Source organism: Rhododendron vialii, chromosome 6a (genome assembly GCF_030253575.1).
Source record: "Rhododendron vialii isolate Sample 1 chromosome 6a, ASM3025357v1".
Lineage (NCBI taxonomy): Eukaryota > Viridiplantae > Streptophyta > Magnoliopsida > Ericales > Ericaceae > Rhododendron > Rhododendron vialii.
The window spans coordinates 37,190,918-37,204,594 of NC_080562.1; the positions used below are offsets into that span (position 1 = coordinate 37,190,918).

Genomic DNA, 13,677 nt, shown 5'->3' on the forward strand with positions numbered 1-13,677 from the left:
TATAGAAAAGTACTTATAAGTAAATATCATCCTAAGAAATTGCCCGATATTCCAACAAATAACTTCCGAAGAATTGGCCACAGAGAATCAAACTTTTTCTTCATGAGAAAAGTTTTGCCACAAATTATTACATATCAATGCCAAGGAGTTCTTCTAATTTATCAATTTTGTGAATTTTTTTTTTAATTTCTCATTTCTTGACAAATTAACAAACATAACTTCTAGAAGACTTGTCAGGTTTTGAGTTTCATGTTAGACTTAGACTAGTCCAGAGAAGATTTCTTGTAAGAAAAGCAAAAAAAAAAAAAAAAAACTTTTGATAACAAAAAAACAAAATATAACTTGTGAAAAGCGCACACACAAAAAGAAAAAGAAGAAAGAAAATAAAACAAGGATGGGGGGCCCCTCACCACTCCATCCCCCAATCGCCACGTGTACACCCAGTCCCCGCTTCAAAAAATCTCAACCGACTGCGCACCCCGAATCAGGACATATTCTTTCTCTCTTTCTCTCTCCACTCTCTCTCTCTCCTCCCAACTTGGCTCCTCCCATAGTCCCATCCACTATTCCACTTGCACTGCATCTCTCTCATTTACTTCTTCGCGTTAAACCCCTCCATAGATTCTCACCCACCATCCATTCTCCCAAAAGATCTCAAACCCCTAGGGTTTTTTTTGGAGAGAGAGGGAGGGAGGGATGAAGATTCAGTGCAACGTTTGTGAGGTAGCGGAGGCGAACGTGCTGTGCTGTGCGGATGAGGCGGCGCTGTGCTGGGGGTGCGATGAGAAGGTTCACGCGGCCAATAAGCTCGCCAGTAAGCACCAGAGGGTCCCTCTCTCCAGCGCTTCCTCCCCCATGCCTAAATGTGACATCTGTCAGGTAGGTATATTTCTAAGCACAAAACCTATCTTGCGATTCCGTGAAGAGGTGATAAATCATAAATCTCAGGTGGTGAGTAGCAATTATCTTTATATTTTGGCATGTTATTTCTTTGAGTGGTGTCTGTATTTAGTCTTGCTAGACATTAAGCACGAATTGATAAGGTATTGTCAAATGCGTGTTTATTGGTCTTACCTGAGGGGAAAAGGTAAAACACGTTGTTTCGTTGCTTTTGTTTTTGTTTTCATTTCGTGTGACGCATTTTGTACCGGAAATGTCTCTATTTTTAGTTTAAATCAGGGGAAAGAAACTGTTTTATTGTCCTTACGCTTGTTGAGCATCAACAACGTTAATTATTTCGTTGTTAAAAGCATTGAAATTTCATTAGAACGAGTGAGAATGTTTTATCTAACCCGATTGCAGCCAAGTTTTGCTGTTTGTGCCGGTGGGAGTCAATCAGTTAATTTAGTTGAATTGGCAAGATATGGCCCTTATATTGATAGCTTGAGGACCCTTAAATCTTACGGGTTGTTTGGGTTACTAGGTACATGGTTCTAATGCTGCATTAGTTTTCTTTCAATTCATGTGATGTCATGTAACTTGTTATTCCTCGGGATTTATTTGGTTCGACAGTTACAGCAGATTATTATTGATTGATGCACTGTCCAGGTTGTAAAGTTTGTCTTGTTCTCCTACTAATTTAATTGGTGTTTCAACGTACTTGTGGAATGGAAATATTGGGATTTGGGGGTACTTGCACTTTCTCATTGAGTGGTAAATGAAAATTTGAGCTTTATTTGTCTTTTTCATTTCGTCAGAGGACCGCTGGATATAAACCACAATTTGGATGGCTCTTTCGCTCTCTGGTTGTTGAATAGTTTTTGTGTTCCCCTCACTTTTTCTCATATAAAGGAATGTCTGTGTTTTTAGACCCTTCAAAACCTGGAAAATTACTAAGTTTATTATTGTTTCTCTATAGTCACTTTCACCATTCACTTGGAAACATGCATTGTTGGATCATGAAGACATGCATTTTCTTAATACTGGGGCAAGACATGTATATAATGATTAACATGCAGCAGTGCAGATCATGGATGTTGAAAACTACGGACTTTGTGAATGAACTCTAGTGTAAAGTCAGTAAAGTTATATTACTGCAGTCCTGATTGAAGATTTGGATGTGCTCTGACCGTGTCGTTACCGTATCAAAATTATTAATTAAAACACAAGTATTACAACTACTCCATAGAATAGCGGCAAAAGTCCGAGTATCGTTCCACAGGCACAAGAGTACGTTATTGGATCAGCTTCAATCAATTTCTACTTCAATTCAAAAATGAGCTTCCGGTTTTGGTTCTAAATTCTAAACTAAGAAAACAAAAGAAAATTTGGTTTTGCGAAACAAGTGAGAAAAGTTATAGGGTATTGAATCTAGTTTCCCTCTCGTAGCTTGATTTTGCTTGGTTAAGAACTTTTCATTCAAATCAATTCAAGATATTCATGGATAATCGATGGGCATAGATTATCTTCGCATAGCACAAGTTGTCTTACTAGCACAACCCATCTCTATGGCACGGATCGTCTAATAGCAGGCCTTGTCTTATAAAGCATAACCTATCTCAACCTACTCCGTGAATCAATAATAAATCGTGCATGCAAGTGTTTGAAGTCTAGAATACAAACACAAGAAGTTGATTTAATAGGAAGCATTCAAATCATTCATTCCAAAAATGAAATTATCCCTAAGTCGTACAACCAATGTTCGAATGATTAATCCTTAAACACAAACAAAGTTCAAACTACTTGGAAAGAAACCTTCATCTAACCCTAGAAATGGAGTTTAGCCGGACATCGGATGGAAAATCGTTGGGGTTCTGTTGGGCGCTGACATGGGAACCGACTGATTTCCAGTTGTGGGTCTCCTTTTTCTCTGACTGTTCTCTCTGATGTGCGCCCCCTCCACCCCTGTTCTATTCTCTGTTCTCCTCCTCGAACTGCTGTCTTCAAAAACCTTTTTATCAGCTCCATTTGCCGACACAAAAACCCCTATTTTCTTTCTTTTTTTCAAATCCCAGCCGGCTTAACTTAATTCCCCTAAAGCCTTGGGCCCCACCCCGAGAATGGGCTTAGGTCTCATTCTTTTATTTGATCCAACAATAAAAAGTAGTTCTTCTGGGGCCCCACCGAGACATGAAGAAATTGGATTGTTCTGCTACCCATTTTAAATCCCAATTTGATCGGCTTTAACATATAAGCTTCCAAAGACCTAAAATACAAAAATCAAGCATTAAACTCCGAGTAACGATATAAATAGACTTAGCAAGGATAAATTAGGAGGCACTAATGTGAACATTTACGCGCTGATCATGCTCTATCTTCCAAATTGAGATAATACATATTGCTTAATTTCCCCTGGCCGTTCCCTTTTCTTTTTGTTTAACTATAATGAGTGATTCAGACAGAGCTCAATAGAGAAAACGGATTTATGTAGCCGACCCCAAGTGATTGGGGACGTAAGGCTCAGTTTGGTTTGGTTTTGGTTTGGTATAATGAGTGATTCTGAATGGGCATCCATACAGGAAGCGGTTGGCTATTTCTTTTGTCTTGAGGATCGAGCTTTACTCTGCCGAAAGTGTGATGTTGCCGTACACACGGCAAATACCTTCGTGTCAGCTCACAAGAGATTTCTGCTTACGGGAGTTAAAGTTGGACTCGAATCCACTGAACATGGTGGATCATCTTCATCAGGGAAGTCACCTTCAGTTAAGGCAGAAACAGAATCTCGTTCTCTGTCTAGAAATGGTACGCTAGTGTCATTGGATGGCCAATACACCAAAGCATTACCTGTCCAAGTGGGAGGAGTTGGGGATTTTGTACCAACTAAGTTGCCGTTGTCTGGAGGATCTGCAGCTGGGAGTTTTCCACAGTGGCAGTTAGATGATTATCTTGGACTAACTGGATTCAATCAGACATATGGCTACATGAATAGTGACTCATGCAAGGTACAATTTAAGGTCTTACTGTATATATCTTGCTTAATTTCATGCATGTAAATTGGCACCATCTTAGGATCGCTGGGCCTTCCTAGTTTTTCCTAATTTGTTCCTTGAGAATGCCGAAAGACAGAGAGCCTCTCCTCTTGGTGTTTATTCATTGATTGAGTAGAAAATTTATCAAGTGACCTTTCAAAATGATTGTTGTGATTCTCCAAGTACATTGCAATTGCAACTCTAGTCCCTAATATTGTGTCTTCTTTGCAATGATTTGTATCAGGCTGATAGTGGTAAGGTTGGAGACTCTGACTGCTCCTCAATTCTAAGAGCTGGAGAAGAAGACCTGGATGCTGATGAAAGCTTGGGTCAGGTGCCAGATGCATCCTGGACAGTACCACAGGTCCCTTCGCCACCAACAGCCTCAGGGCTTTACTGGCCAAAAAGTTACCGTAATATGTCTGGTGCTTCTGTTTCTGTGCCTGATATTTGCTCACTTGGGCAAAGCCCTACTCATTATCAACCACGTGGCACTAGTTGAAAGCGGCGGAGGGAATTCTAATTCATTTTCCCTGTACGCGCTACCCCTATTTGCTGTCTATGGGTTATAACTTCACTTTAGTTTGTCATTGGATCTTGGATTTTCGGATTTGCGGAAGAAAAGCCAAGCAAAATTAGCTTCCTTTTTCTTTTCCCTCTGCAATTTCCTCCATAAATCCAAGATTTAATCACAACCTTAAAGTATGTTGTGTAGTCTCCAGAGTATGTATTTCATATTTAATCTCTTAAAGAGTTGAAGAAGTTGGTTGAGCTAATATCTGTGGTTTGAAATCTCTTGCTTTCTTCTGTAACTAGATCTTTCTCCTTTTTTGCTGTTGTTGTGTAGGGTTGTAAAATTTTAAAGGATTACTACTGCTATATCTTAGGTGTCTGTCATTTGGATGAAGGGGTTACTGTTAGAAATTACCATGGGTAAAAGTTCAGTGAAATGAAATTTGTGCTATGAACGAAGTGGATCTGATCTTTGTTATATGTCTTCATGGGAATTCCTTTATCAAAAGCATTTAGTTCGTTTTAGATATCAAATGACTGATCCAATTGTGGGCTTCCTTATTGACTTTTGTTCATAGTTATTACTTGTGTGATTAGTGATTATGCTGAACTTTGGTTTAGGCTTTGATGGTGGGGTTGGTACCAGATCTTCAGTGAAAAAGCTGCATTAATGTGTGAAGGAGCAAGTATTGAACGTTGGAAGGTTGTTTCTAGTATGTTGATAGGTATATGCGTGCTGCCGTGCTGTTGCCTGTCCGGAGATTTTGGCATTTGATTTTTCTTTGGCATTTCCATATCTATGGAGTTGTGCTTTCCCTCGGGACTATGAACGAAGGAAGCATGGTAATGTGTACAAAAATTGATTTGGGTTTTTAGGCTTGCCCTCTCTGATGTCTTGCAGCTTGAATTTGAGGGTATGGTTCCGCAGCAAAACGTCCCTTTAGCTCCTCGGTTCTTGGAGATTTAGGGGGTTCTTGGAGGTTTAGGGGAGCCAATGTTGGGGATTTATTCGCTTGCCGATTAGTCAATATTTTTGCTAGAACTCGTCTGCTGAAGTTTGAGGATACTTTTAAGGTGCAATTTTGGTAGATTGCAGTGGAGTCAAAAGTCTTCTCAGATTCGGACTAAATTGCTTCCTAAGGGTTCTAACTTCTAAGATTACAGTCATATGCTGGTGTTAAATGTTAATCAAGACTTCTAATCTCTCTCTCTCTCTCTCTCTCTCTCTCTCTGTGTGTGATTCTGCTACTCACGAATGGACACATTTGGTTGGAGATTGATACAAAATGTTCAAATGTCATCTTCCTCTTCATCACTGTTTTCACAATTACTTCCCATTTTGGCTTCTTTGAGAATAAGTCCCAATAATTTCTCATGAGCTTCAATTGCTGATCCAAGTGTATCAATGGCTTTGCTCCTATCCTCTTCCAATACACCCAACACCTTTTCCATCTCCATCACCTCCCTTACTGGCCTACTCACTTCTCTACTGGAAAACTCCGAACTCCATCCATTAACTTCACTGTTACCATCGCCTAATCCAAAACCTTTCGCGACGACAAGTTCACTAATGCTTCCCATTTCTCCACCAAGAACCCTAACCACCTCTTTTCTCTCTGCATCCCAAATCCAAATGCTTCCATTTTCCGAAGCAGTGACCAGATTTCGTCGCCCATTCGTCATTGCCAAGCCCACGACTGCTCCATAATGTTTCTGCTCCCATTTGACTAATTTCTGCCCTTGTTTTACCATGTTTCTGTTTCCTCCCTTTAGTGCTCCACTGTACAAAAAACCGTCTGATCCGGCAACAAAGAATTCGGATTCCATGGAATCCATTTCCACCCCCCAAATCATACACGGGAATGTAATCGTACACAGGGGGGCCCCGTGCGCGAGGTTCCAGAACTTACAAGTGCAGTCTAAGGAGCAAGAAATGATAGTGCTATTGGATCTTCCAATTCCTGCCGTGATAGAAGTGACCGCAGATTCATGCCCAATGAAGCGATGCATTACAACTTCGTTTGACTTGTCAGATGAAATATCTAGGAGTTTAAAGATTGGAAAAACTGCAATGGTTCCATCATCACCTCCGGAGAACAGAAGCGAACCATCATCGTTGATTTTAAGACAAGATACGGGTTTGTTGTTGTGAGCAGAGAATGTTTGGATTAGATCACCTGAAGGGAGTGATAGTGCATGGTTTTGGCCTGAAATGCCACCGGCAAACAGGAAAAAGCCGTCAAAAGTGGCGGCAAGTGGACCCACCGGCTCAGATACAGGGAGGTGGTGGGAGGGTGTTGGAGACCACCAGTTGTAGAGATGAATGGAGCCTGAAGCAGTGTCAGGGGAAACATGAGCAGCGGCGATGAGGTTGGTTCCAATGACAGTTAGGCCTTTTCGTGGTGATTGGCTACCAGTGAAGTGACCCAAAGCAGTGCCGGAGGAAGCATCAAAGGCGGTAATGGTGCCATCTGGAGAGCTAGCGAGGACGATTTCCTGTGAAAGTGATGCCATTTTTAGGCATAGGAGAGGGAATGTGACAGGAAAAAGCAAGTAGAAGTTGTGAACATGAGAAGTGCATGGTCAGGGGATATATGGGTGCTGGAAAGAATAACTTTAGTTCTGGATTTGGATTTTTGCTTGCAACTAGAATTTTTCGTTAAGTTTGGTTGACTGGAGCTGTTTCACATGAATATCCCCTCGTACTTGTTGAGGAGAGAAGTGTCATTTTGCAGTTTGCTAGTAAAGCCTGAATGAGATTTCTTGAATAACTTCCCACTTTGACATACTTTGCTTTGTGATCCTTGAATGATTCTATAAATCTACCTTCTAATAAATGCATACGACTTTAGGCTGGTTCCACGACCTTTTGCATCAAAATCCACCTTCTAGAAAATGCATGACTGGAGCCTCTTATTGATGAGAAACCCTTATTGCACTGAAATTAACACAACCATTTTTTCAAGACGAAGTTTCAAGCACCCTCATTCTGCGCGTGGAATCGGTCTTGAGCCTGTACTGATTCGATGAAGCGAAACCCTGTCATTTATTGGGAGAAAACTTGCTCTTACCATTGAGTTTGAACTTTTTGAATTGAGTCCGACTATTAGTACCGATGATGGGGTGTACATACGGCGTAGAACAATAAGAGTAGAACAAAGGGAACTAGGTGATTTAAGGAGAGAAAGCAAGGCTCATTCACTAGTTTTGTGAAAATGCTTCCCCATACTCCAGAATTATGCATTTGACTCAGGCCATGTTTTTCTATCTATATTCATGTGATTGTGTGTGCTCCTCCTCAAACAGATATCATCGCTTTACAGAATAAACTTTTGTGTTGCCCACGAGCAAAGGGGAGTTTCATTAGGACAAAACGACCTTTTAAATCATACACGTTCCTGTCAAGAAGAAGAATGCAAGAGAGTTCACAGCAAATGAACAAATAAATTCGCTGACCATAAAACTTTTATGGTTGATTTTTTTATATTGTGTGTGAGGTTCTATAAATCATGATACTCTCCACCAACATCCAGAGGATTTTCCCCTTTTCTTTCACCGCTTTCTTAGACATTAAAGAATCAACATAGGCAAACTAATCCAATCAAAGCAACAAAGGAATGAAATTTCTCAAGTAATCTCCAACAAAAAAGGGTTCCTTGCCCAAGGGCCAAGAGACTTGCATTAACACGAAAGATTCGATAAACATATGCGTAAACCCGGCTTCTTGTTGAAATTACAATGAAAGAATCAATATTTACAAAGTTACAAACTATAGCAGCAAAACCAACCTACTAAGCCATTTGTCCATCTGGAGAAACAGGGAACTTACAAATAACAGGAACAGATGGCTAAGTTATTGCTGCAAGATTTCAGGAGATCTTTCCTCAGAAGCCTGATCCCATTGAATTAACGGAAAAGAAGAGCACGAAAACAGTAGAAAGTCTTTCCCCTTTAACAGCATTGTGTCTTTTTCAGTTTCCAGTCGCAGTATTCACAGATTCTGTAAGCAAATATAGGCTTGAACAATGGTCCCGATCTCAGAGATGCTTAAAATGGATGAATTGTAAGTGGAACTATGTATACCACTTTTGGAGAAGAATTTGTTGTATCAGGACTGCCAAAATACTGCCCATAGATATGTTGATGACATTTACAGCATCGTTGTTAAGCTGCAATGACAAACCAGTAAAAAAAAAGACTTTGAGATACATGTCAGTGGTGTAAATTAAAGTACGAAACAGAACAGCAGGTTGAACTGGTTACAAGAATACACTACGTGGAAGATCAAATCATTTACATGTGCCGTGGGTGGAGAGAGAGAGAGAGAGAGAGAGAGAGAGAGAGAGAGAGAGATGGTCGTAATTCTCTAAACATCAATCTACCCAGTATTCTACAAGGTTGGGTTAGCCTGGTCCACATTGCGTAAAGAACTAACTCCACCTGTGTCATAAACTTATGTATACCCAGGAAAATCTAAAACTACATAATATCATAGCCCACCAACCTGCTCAATTGTATGAAGGTTCAAGTTGGTGGTTACAGTTTTCAGAATACAACATCATGGAGCCAACAAATAAAGGTCAACCAAGACAAACCAATAAGAATTGGAATGACTGAAAACAGATGATAATTGGATTGGCCACCTACCCAGCGGAATCCTTCTTTATCTTGGAGGGAAGCACCTATCACGCTTTCACCAAGATTAGCAATCTGGGACGCTACAACACAAATCAGAGCTTCGGAAACCTTTATCTGTAACGATTTTTTTTTTCATGAAAAAGGAGTAGATACTAAGTCAGAAAATCTCACTAAGGATGTAGAAGTCATGGAAAGTTACTAATAAGTAGTTAGTAAGAACACAGAACCAGTAGTTTCAGACAAAAAAATAATAACGATAATTGCAACATGTCCATACTACTTCAGAGGGATGCATTTTATTTCCTATAAGAAATCCGTTACAGGCCATCAGCCAGATCATGGACTCTCATGTATTCCTTCAACCCCAAGGTTTTGATACCCTAAAACTCCTTCAAAGCAAAATCATTGCCTATGGAGTCGTAGTTGTACAAGGTCCAACCACCATGATGCAGTCTAAGCTATGTTCGTAGACTAAGAAGCACAAACATGTCTAAGAAGTTGGTACACCGTACACTGCACGGACACCATGTCCGACACTCTCATGTCCGACACTCTCATGTCCTATTGGTCTCTCATCATTTAGACCCATCAATCTCACATTAGTTGTGTTAGATAAGTGTGATTTACTAATATATGGATTGAAGAGTTATTTTTCTTAAATGATGAATGGTTTATTTTAATGCTTATAAACCACGTGAATATTATATTGGTGTTTCACTTATGAAGTATATGGTTCTTATCAGTTTCATTAATGTTTTTGTTTTTTATTCTCCTAGGAAAAATATTCAGACACGAGAAAAACTATATGCAGTTGTATGTTTAATAAATCATTCTCTTGGCGTTTGTGTCGTATAATACTTTTGTAAATTGCGGTGTCCATATGCCACATCACATGTCCGCGCCACTTAGTCCATAAATGAGGCAAAGCCAACTGACAAGGGGAAAAATCCAAAGAATGAAGACACAAATGAAGGTCAACTGTCTAAAATGATAAAGAAACCAACTGAAAAAAGAAGAGGAATACATCATACCAAACCCATCCAAAAACCAGCAAATGCAAGAAGAATTGATGCTAGAAGTCCAGCAACGGTTCCCTCAACACTCATAGCTCCTTCAGTTCCCCTTGGGACTATCTTAAATGTCGTCACTAGGTACCTGATTAGAAGCACCAATTTCAACAAAATGCAGACTGCAGGTATATATTTGAACTTTTGTAGCTGAAAAGAAGAGCTCAAAAGCTTAAAAGTGCAACATTTCAAGTATTGTTTTGTTCTGGGAAAAACAACAGATATTAATTGGGGAACTCACAGAACCGTAATATAACCAGGAGAAAGCAACTACAGTATATAAGTATCATAAAGACCACTAATGTCATAAGCGAATAGCATACTTTAGGAGTGATAAATGAATGCTGCCACTCTTAAGCTGCTACAAATACTTCATAGAGAAGCCTTGGCTTTTGCCCCCTTCCCCAAAATATAGGTGAGATAAACCAGTAGCTAGAGTCAAAAGGGTCACAACAACAGTGAAAAACAAACATATAAGGGGAGAGAGAGAGAGAGAGAGAGAGAGAGAGAGAGAGAGAGAGAGAGAGAGAGAGAGAGCAAAGAGTCAAAAGGGTCACAACGACAGTGAAAAACAAACATATAATTAAAGAGAACAGAGAGAGAGAGAGAGCAAAAACAACTCACATACTGAATAGACAGATACAAGAAAAAGAACGCATAGACATCCTAAAATACAAAAAGAAAAACAAACTTTGGGAGACATTCTTGAGTTTGTGCTATAGCAATCCTGGACATCAAACGATAACATTAATGGCATATCCGTTCATCCTAATATTCCAGCATAGGTGAAAAGGAATCACCATCCAAAATGAACTCTATATGTTTTCACTTTTCAGAATAGACCTCCTTGACATCTATCGAGGAAGCACAAGCCAGTAAAAGTACTTCAAAAGTTCAAAGTTATCCACATGGGTTTCCGCATTGCGAAAAAAGGCTAACTAGGAACATGTCAACATTTTTTTCCCAAGCAGAAGTATGAAGTTTTTTCTGAGCATAAAAAAACTGCACAGTAGGCACTGTTAACAGAACAATAAAAGCAATTACCATAGCATATTTTAATATTAACATTACTTGGCATCTACTAACATTGAAACACGGTAATTACCATAGCAATTACAGTGTTTCAATGTCCTATAATCCACAATGAACTGCACCAAGTTTGGTGCCCTCCTTTTACTGACAAGTCAACGTTCGGTGGCCTAGTTAACTTGAATTAATAATCAAGCAACCTAAAGGCAGCTGCCCTTGACATGAATTGGACCACAAATCATTACCAAAAGTAATTTTGTGCCCCCAATTCAACCTATCAGTTACTATCACTTCAGTTTCTGCTAGTTAAGATTCATTCTAGAGCAATATGTCAGTCTGACAAAGAATCCACGCGACGTTTAAGTATGTGGTTGGGAGACTGGGAAACTAAAATGGCATGACAGATAACCTAGTGTTTGAACCAGGAAAGCAAACTGTTATGCCATCAACACCAATGAAGGTTTACTCTTAATACAATCTGAGAACATTTGCAGTTGAAAACAAGTAGCCTAAAATATCTAGGAAACCACAAGTTATACCAGAATGAGAACAAAAAGGTGGGCACCTAATGCCCATAAAAGGAACAAGATGCATGGCTTACGTTGTTTTCCCATATGCTTTTCCTATTTCACTTGAGACAGTATCGCTCAGTTTAGTACAGAAACTGGCCACAAACCCGAGTACCCAAAGGTGAGAAAATGCCTTTCCGCCAACTCCAATTATTGAAAGAAAAGCACAAACACATCCAGCTGCACTGGAACCAATCACGCTTCCTGGTCCTCTTCTTCCTTTCCTCTTCTCAGCGACCCCTTGAGCCTCCTTCTGTGCCATTTTAACCTTTGTGGCTCCAGTACCCTGGCAGGTCCAACATGAGCGATACCCATTACAAGAAAAACCTAAAATTACAAAATAAATTTAGAGAAATAGACTTCCTCCTATTTGTTATTATGGCATCGGAGTATGAATGCACTAAAATAATCTTCAATCAAAACTGTATCACGGCAAAAGGGGTGTGGGTGGGTGAAGACTATGAATTGACCCTTCTCAAACTCGTTAAAAAAGTAAAACATTTACTAACGAAATAACATGATGGTCTATCTACGGTTACCCTATGTTACATGGATCCTTCATTTTGGCTGAAGTACCCATGTCGATGTGTTCGACACCTGTATCCATTTTTGACACTCAGATCCTCTAATTGTTATGATATTTACAGAAAAAGAAATATCAAATTAGCTAGAAAAGTGATATTTTGAGTATTTCACATGGACAAGAAATAACAAAATCATTTTTTTCTTGACCCCTTCTTGTTTAAATACATATCTAACTATAAAATTGTACAAGTGTTCAGGACAAGTAACCGTACCCATACCCAATTTGGGGACACATATCCCAGTAACCTAAGGTATAAGTTTAGGAAGATCCAATGCTTGGACTTGCACCCGTACCCGAATCCATTTAACATAGAGGTTACCAGAACCGAAATTACCAATGCTACATTCCTACAAGAAATCTTCAAAATCTACCTGGAAAGTGAACCATATTCAATATAGGTGTGGTTCACACCAGCTTGCACTTCATAAGAATTTGCACTTCTTGAACTCAACCCAACCCAAGAGAGAAGGCATTACCCTACTCTCCTTAGGAATTGAATCCAAAACCTCACTACACCTAAATGCAGTTTCAGTTCAATTTATCGCCGTTGATGCATCCCAATACTGAAACACAGTAGTGAAGCTTGACCACGAAATTACAGCACACGTCCACATAAGTTAATAAACACGAAATCACAAAAATCTAATCTTACAATGAGGAAGTAGGTGGCGACGAGAAGAAACCCGGTGTGCCCGAAAGCGCGCCACGTGAGGGTGCCGAGCAAGAATGCGGCTCCGATTCCTGGAAGAGACAACCCCAGTACGAGGAGCGGGTAACCCAGAAAGAAAATGACGAGGTTGCTCACAACGGCGGACTGCCACGTGGGCGGACAGACGAGGAACGACGACTCCACAAGCCGGAGCCCCAGGCCGACGACGGCGGAGGGCGTGCTTGTGGGGGAGGCTTGAGCTCTGGTTACTGGTACTGGCATTTTGTGAGGAGGAGGAGGAGGAGCTGTTCTTGTTAAGGGGTTTTTTGGGAGGTGGGTGAGTGAGAGGGTTTGGGGTTTGTGAATTGATGAGAGGATTGTAGAGTGTTGAGGTTTGGGGGATGTTTTTCTAGGGTTTGGGGTTATGGAGGAGGGGATCGTGATGAGAGTTGACAAAGATGCCATTTTTAAGTTCGGAAATTCTACTCTTTTTTGGGGGAGGAGGGATAGCAGTAGCGTGCCAATAATACATTCTCTACTTTATTGTGAAGCTGGAGTCGTGGAGACAACATAATAACACAAAAAATTAAATTGATTGGGTTATTGTTAAAGAAATTTCAATACAAATACGAGATGACACGATACGATATTCACCGCTAATCATGAGTCTATGCGGATTTTGGTTATATGCTACAATTAGAGATTTTAGAGTTGGTCC

The 13,677-nt window shown here is 40.0% G+C and overlaps 3 protein-coding genes and 1 non-coding gene across 5 annotated transcripts; 2 read left to right on the top strand and 2 right to left on the bottom strand.

Annotated features, from left to right (window-relative positions):
* The first annotated feature begins 481 nt into the window (after positions 1-481).
* LOC131331483 (B-box zinc finger protein 22) lies at positions 482-4,880 on the top strand. Its single transcript, XM_058365455.1, has 3 exons — positions 482-879; positions 3,459-3,881; positions 4,153-4,880. The coding sequence occupies exons 1-3, from the start codon at positions 697-699 to the stop codon at positions 4,408-4,410; spliced, it is 864 nt and encodes a 287-aa protein (XP_058221438.1). The 5' UTR covers positions 482-696; the 3' UTR covers positions 4,411-4,880.
* A 368-nt stretch (positions 4,881-5,248) lies between these two features.
* Positions 5,249-5,356, top strand: LOC131331649 (small nucleolar RNA snoR100). The gene has a single exon (XR_009201456.1). It is a non-coding gene; the product is annotated as a small nucleolar RNA snoR100 (small nucleolar RNA).
* A 352-nt stretch (positions 5,357-5,708) lies between these two features.
* Positions 5,709-6,935, bottom strand: LOC131331471 (protein ROOT INITIATION DEFECTIVE 3-like). The gene has a single exon (XM_058365432.1). It carries the CDS (start codon positions 6,933-6,935, stop codon positions 5,712-5,714), a length of 1,224 nt encoding a protein of 407 aa, XP_058221415.1. The 3' UTR covers positions 5,709-5,711.
* Positions 6,936-8,053: 1,118 nt separating this feature from the next.
* Positions 8,054-13,506, bottom strand: LOC131331479 (protein VTE6, chloroplastic). Of its 2 annotated transcripts, XM_058365444.1 has the most exons (6): positions 12,963-13,506; positions 11,757-12,010; positions 10,091-10,214; positions 9,069-9,173; positions 8,505-8,590; positions 8,054-8,421 (listed from the first exon to the last, which is right to left on the bottom strand). In XM_058365444.1, coding segments are annotated over exons 1-6 (1,032 nt in total). In that variant the 5' UTR covers positions 13,425-13,506; the 3' UTR covers positions 8,054-8,420. The 2 variants fall into 2 exon arrangements, with proteins under 2 accessions (XP_058221427.1, XP_058221426.1); XM_058365443.1 differs by having other exon boundaries at positions 8,054-8,590.
* Between the last annotated feature and the right edge of the window lie 171 nt (positions 13,507-13,677).

What these genes read in the sequence shown, in the direction of transcription:
- LOC131331479 (XM_058365443.1), bottom strand. Translation starts at nt 13,424, where the DNA reads ATGGCATCTTTGTCAACTCTCATCACGATCCCCTCCTCCATAACCCCA. An exon ending in TCGCCACCTACTTCCTCATT is followed by an intron (nt 12,011 to 12,962) that starts GTAAGATTAGAT and finishes TGGACCTGCCAG; the next exon opens with GGTACTGGAGCCACAAAGGT. An exon ending in CTGGTTTTTGGATGGGTTTG is followed by an intron (nt 9,174 to 10,090) that starts GTATGATGTATT and finishes AAATCGTTACAG; the next exon opens with ATAAAGGTTTCCGAAGCTCT.
- LOC131331471 (XM_058365432.1), bottom strand. Translation starts at nt 6,935, where the DNA reads ATGGCATCACTTTCACAGGAAATCGTCCTCGCTAGCTCTCCAGATGGC.
- LOC131331483 (XM_058365455.1), top strand. Translation starts at nt 697, where the DNA reads ATGAAGATTCAGTGCAACGTTTGTGAGGTAGCGGAGGCGAACGTGCTG. An exon ending in CTAAATGTGACATCTGTCAG is followed by an intron (nt 880 to 3,458) that starts GTAGGTATATTT and finishes GCATCCATACAG; the next exon opens with GAAGCGGTTGGCTATTTCTT. An exon ending in TGAATAGTGACTCATGCAAG is followed by an intron (nt 3,882 to 4,152) that starts GTACAATTTAAG and finishes GATTTGTATCAG; the next exon opens with GCTGATAGTGGTAAGGTTGG.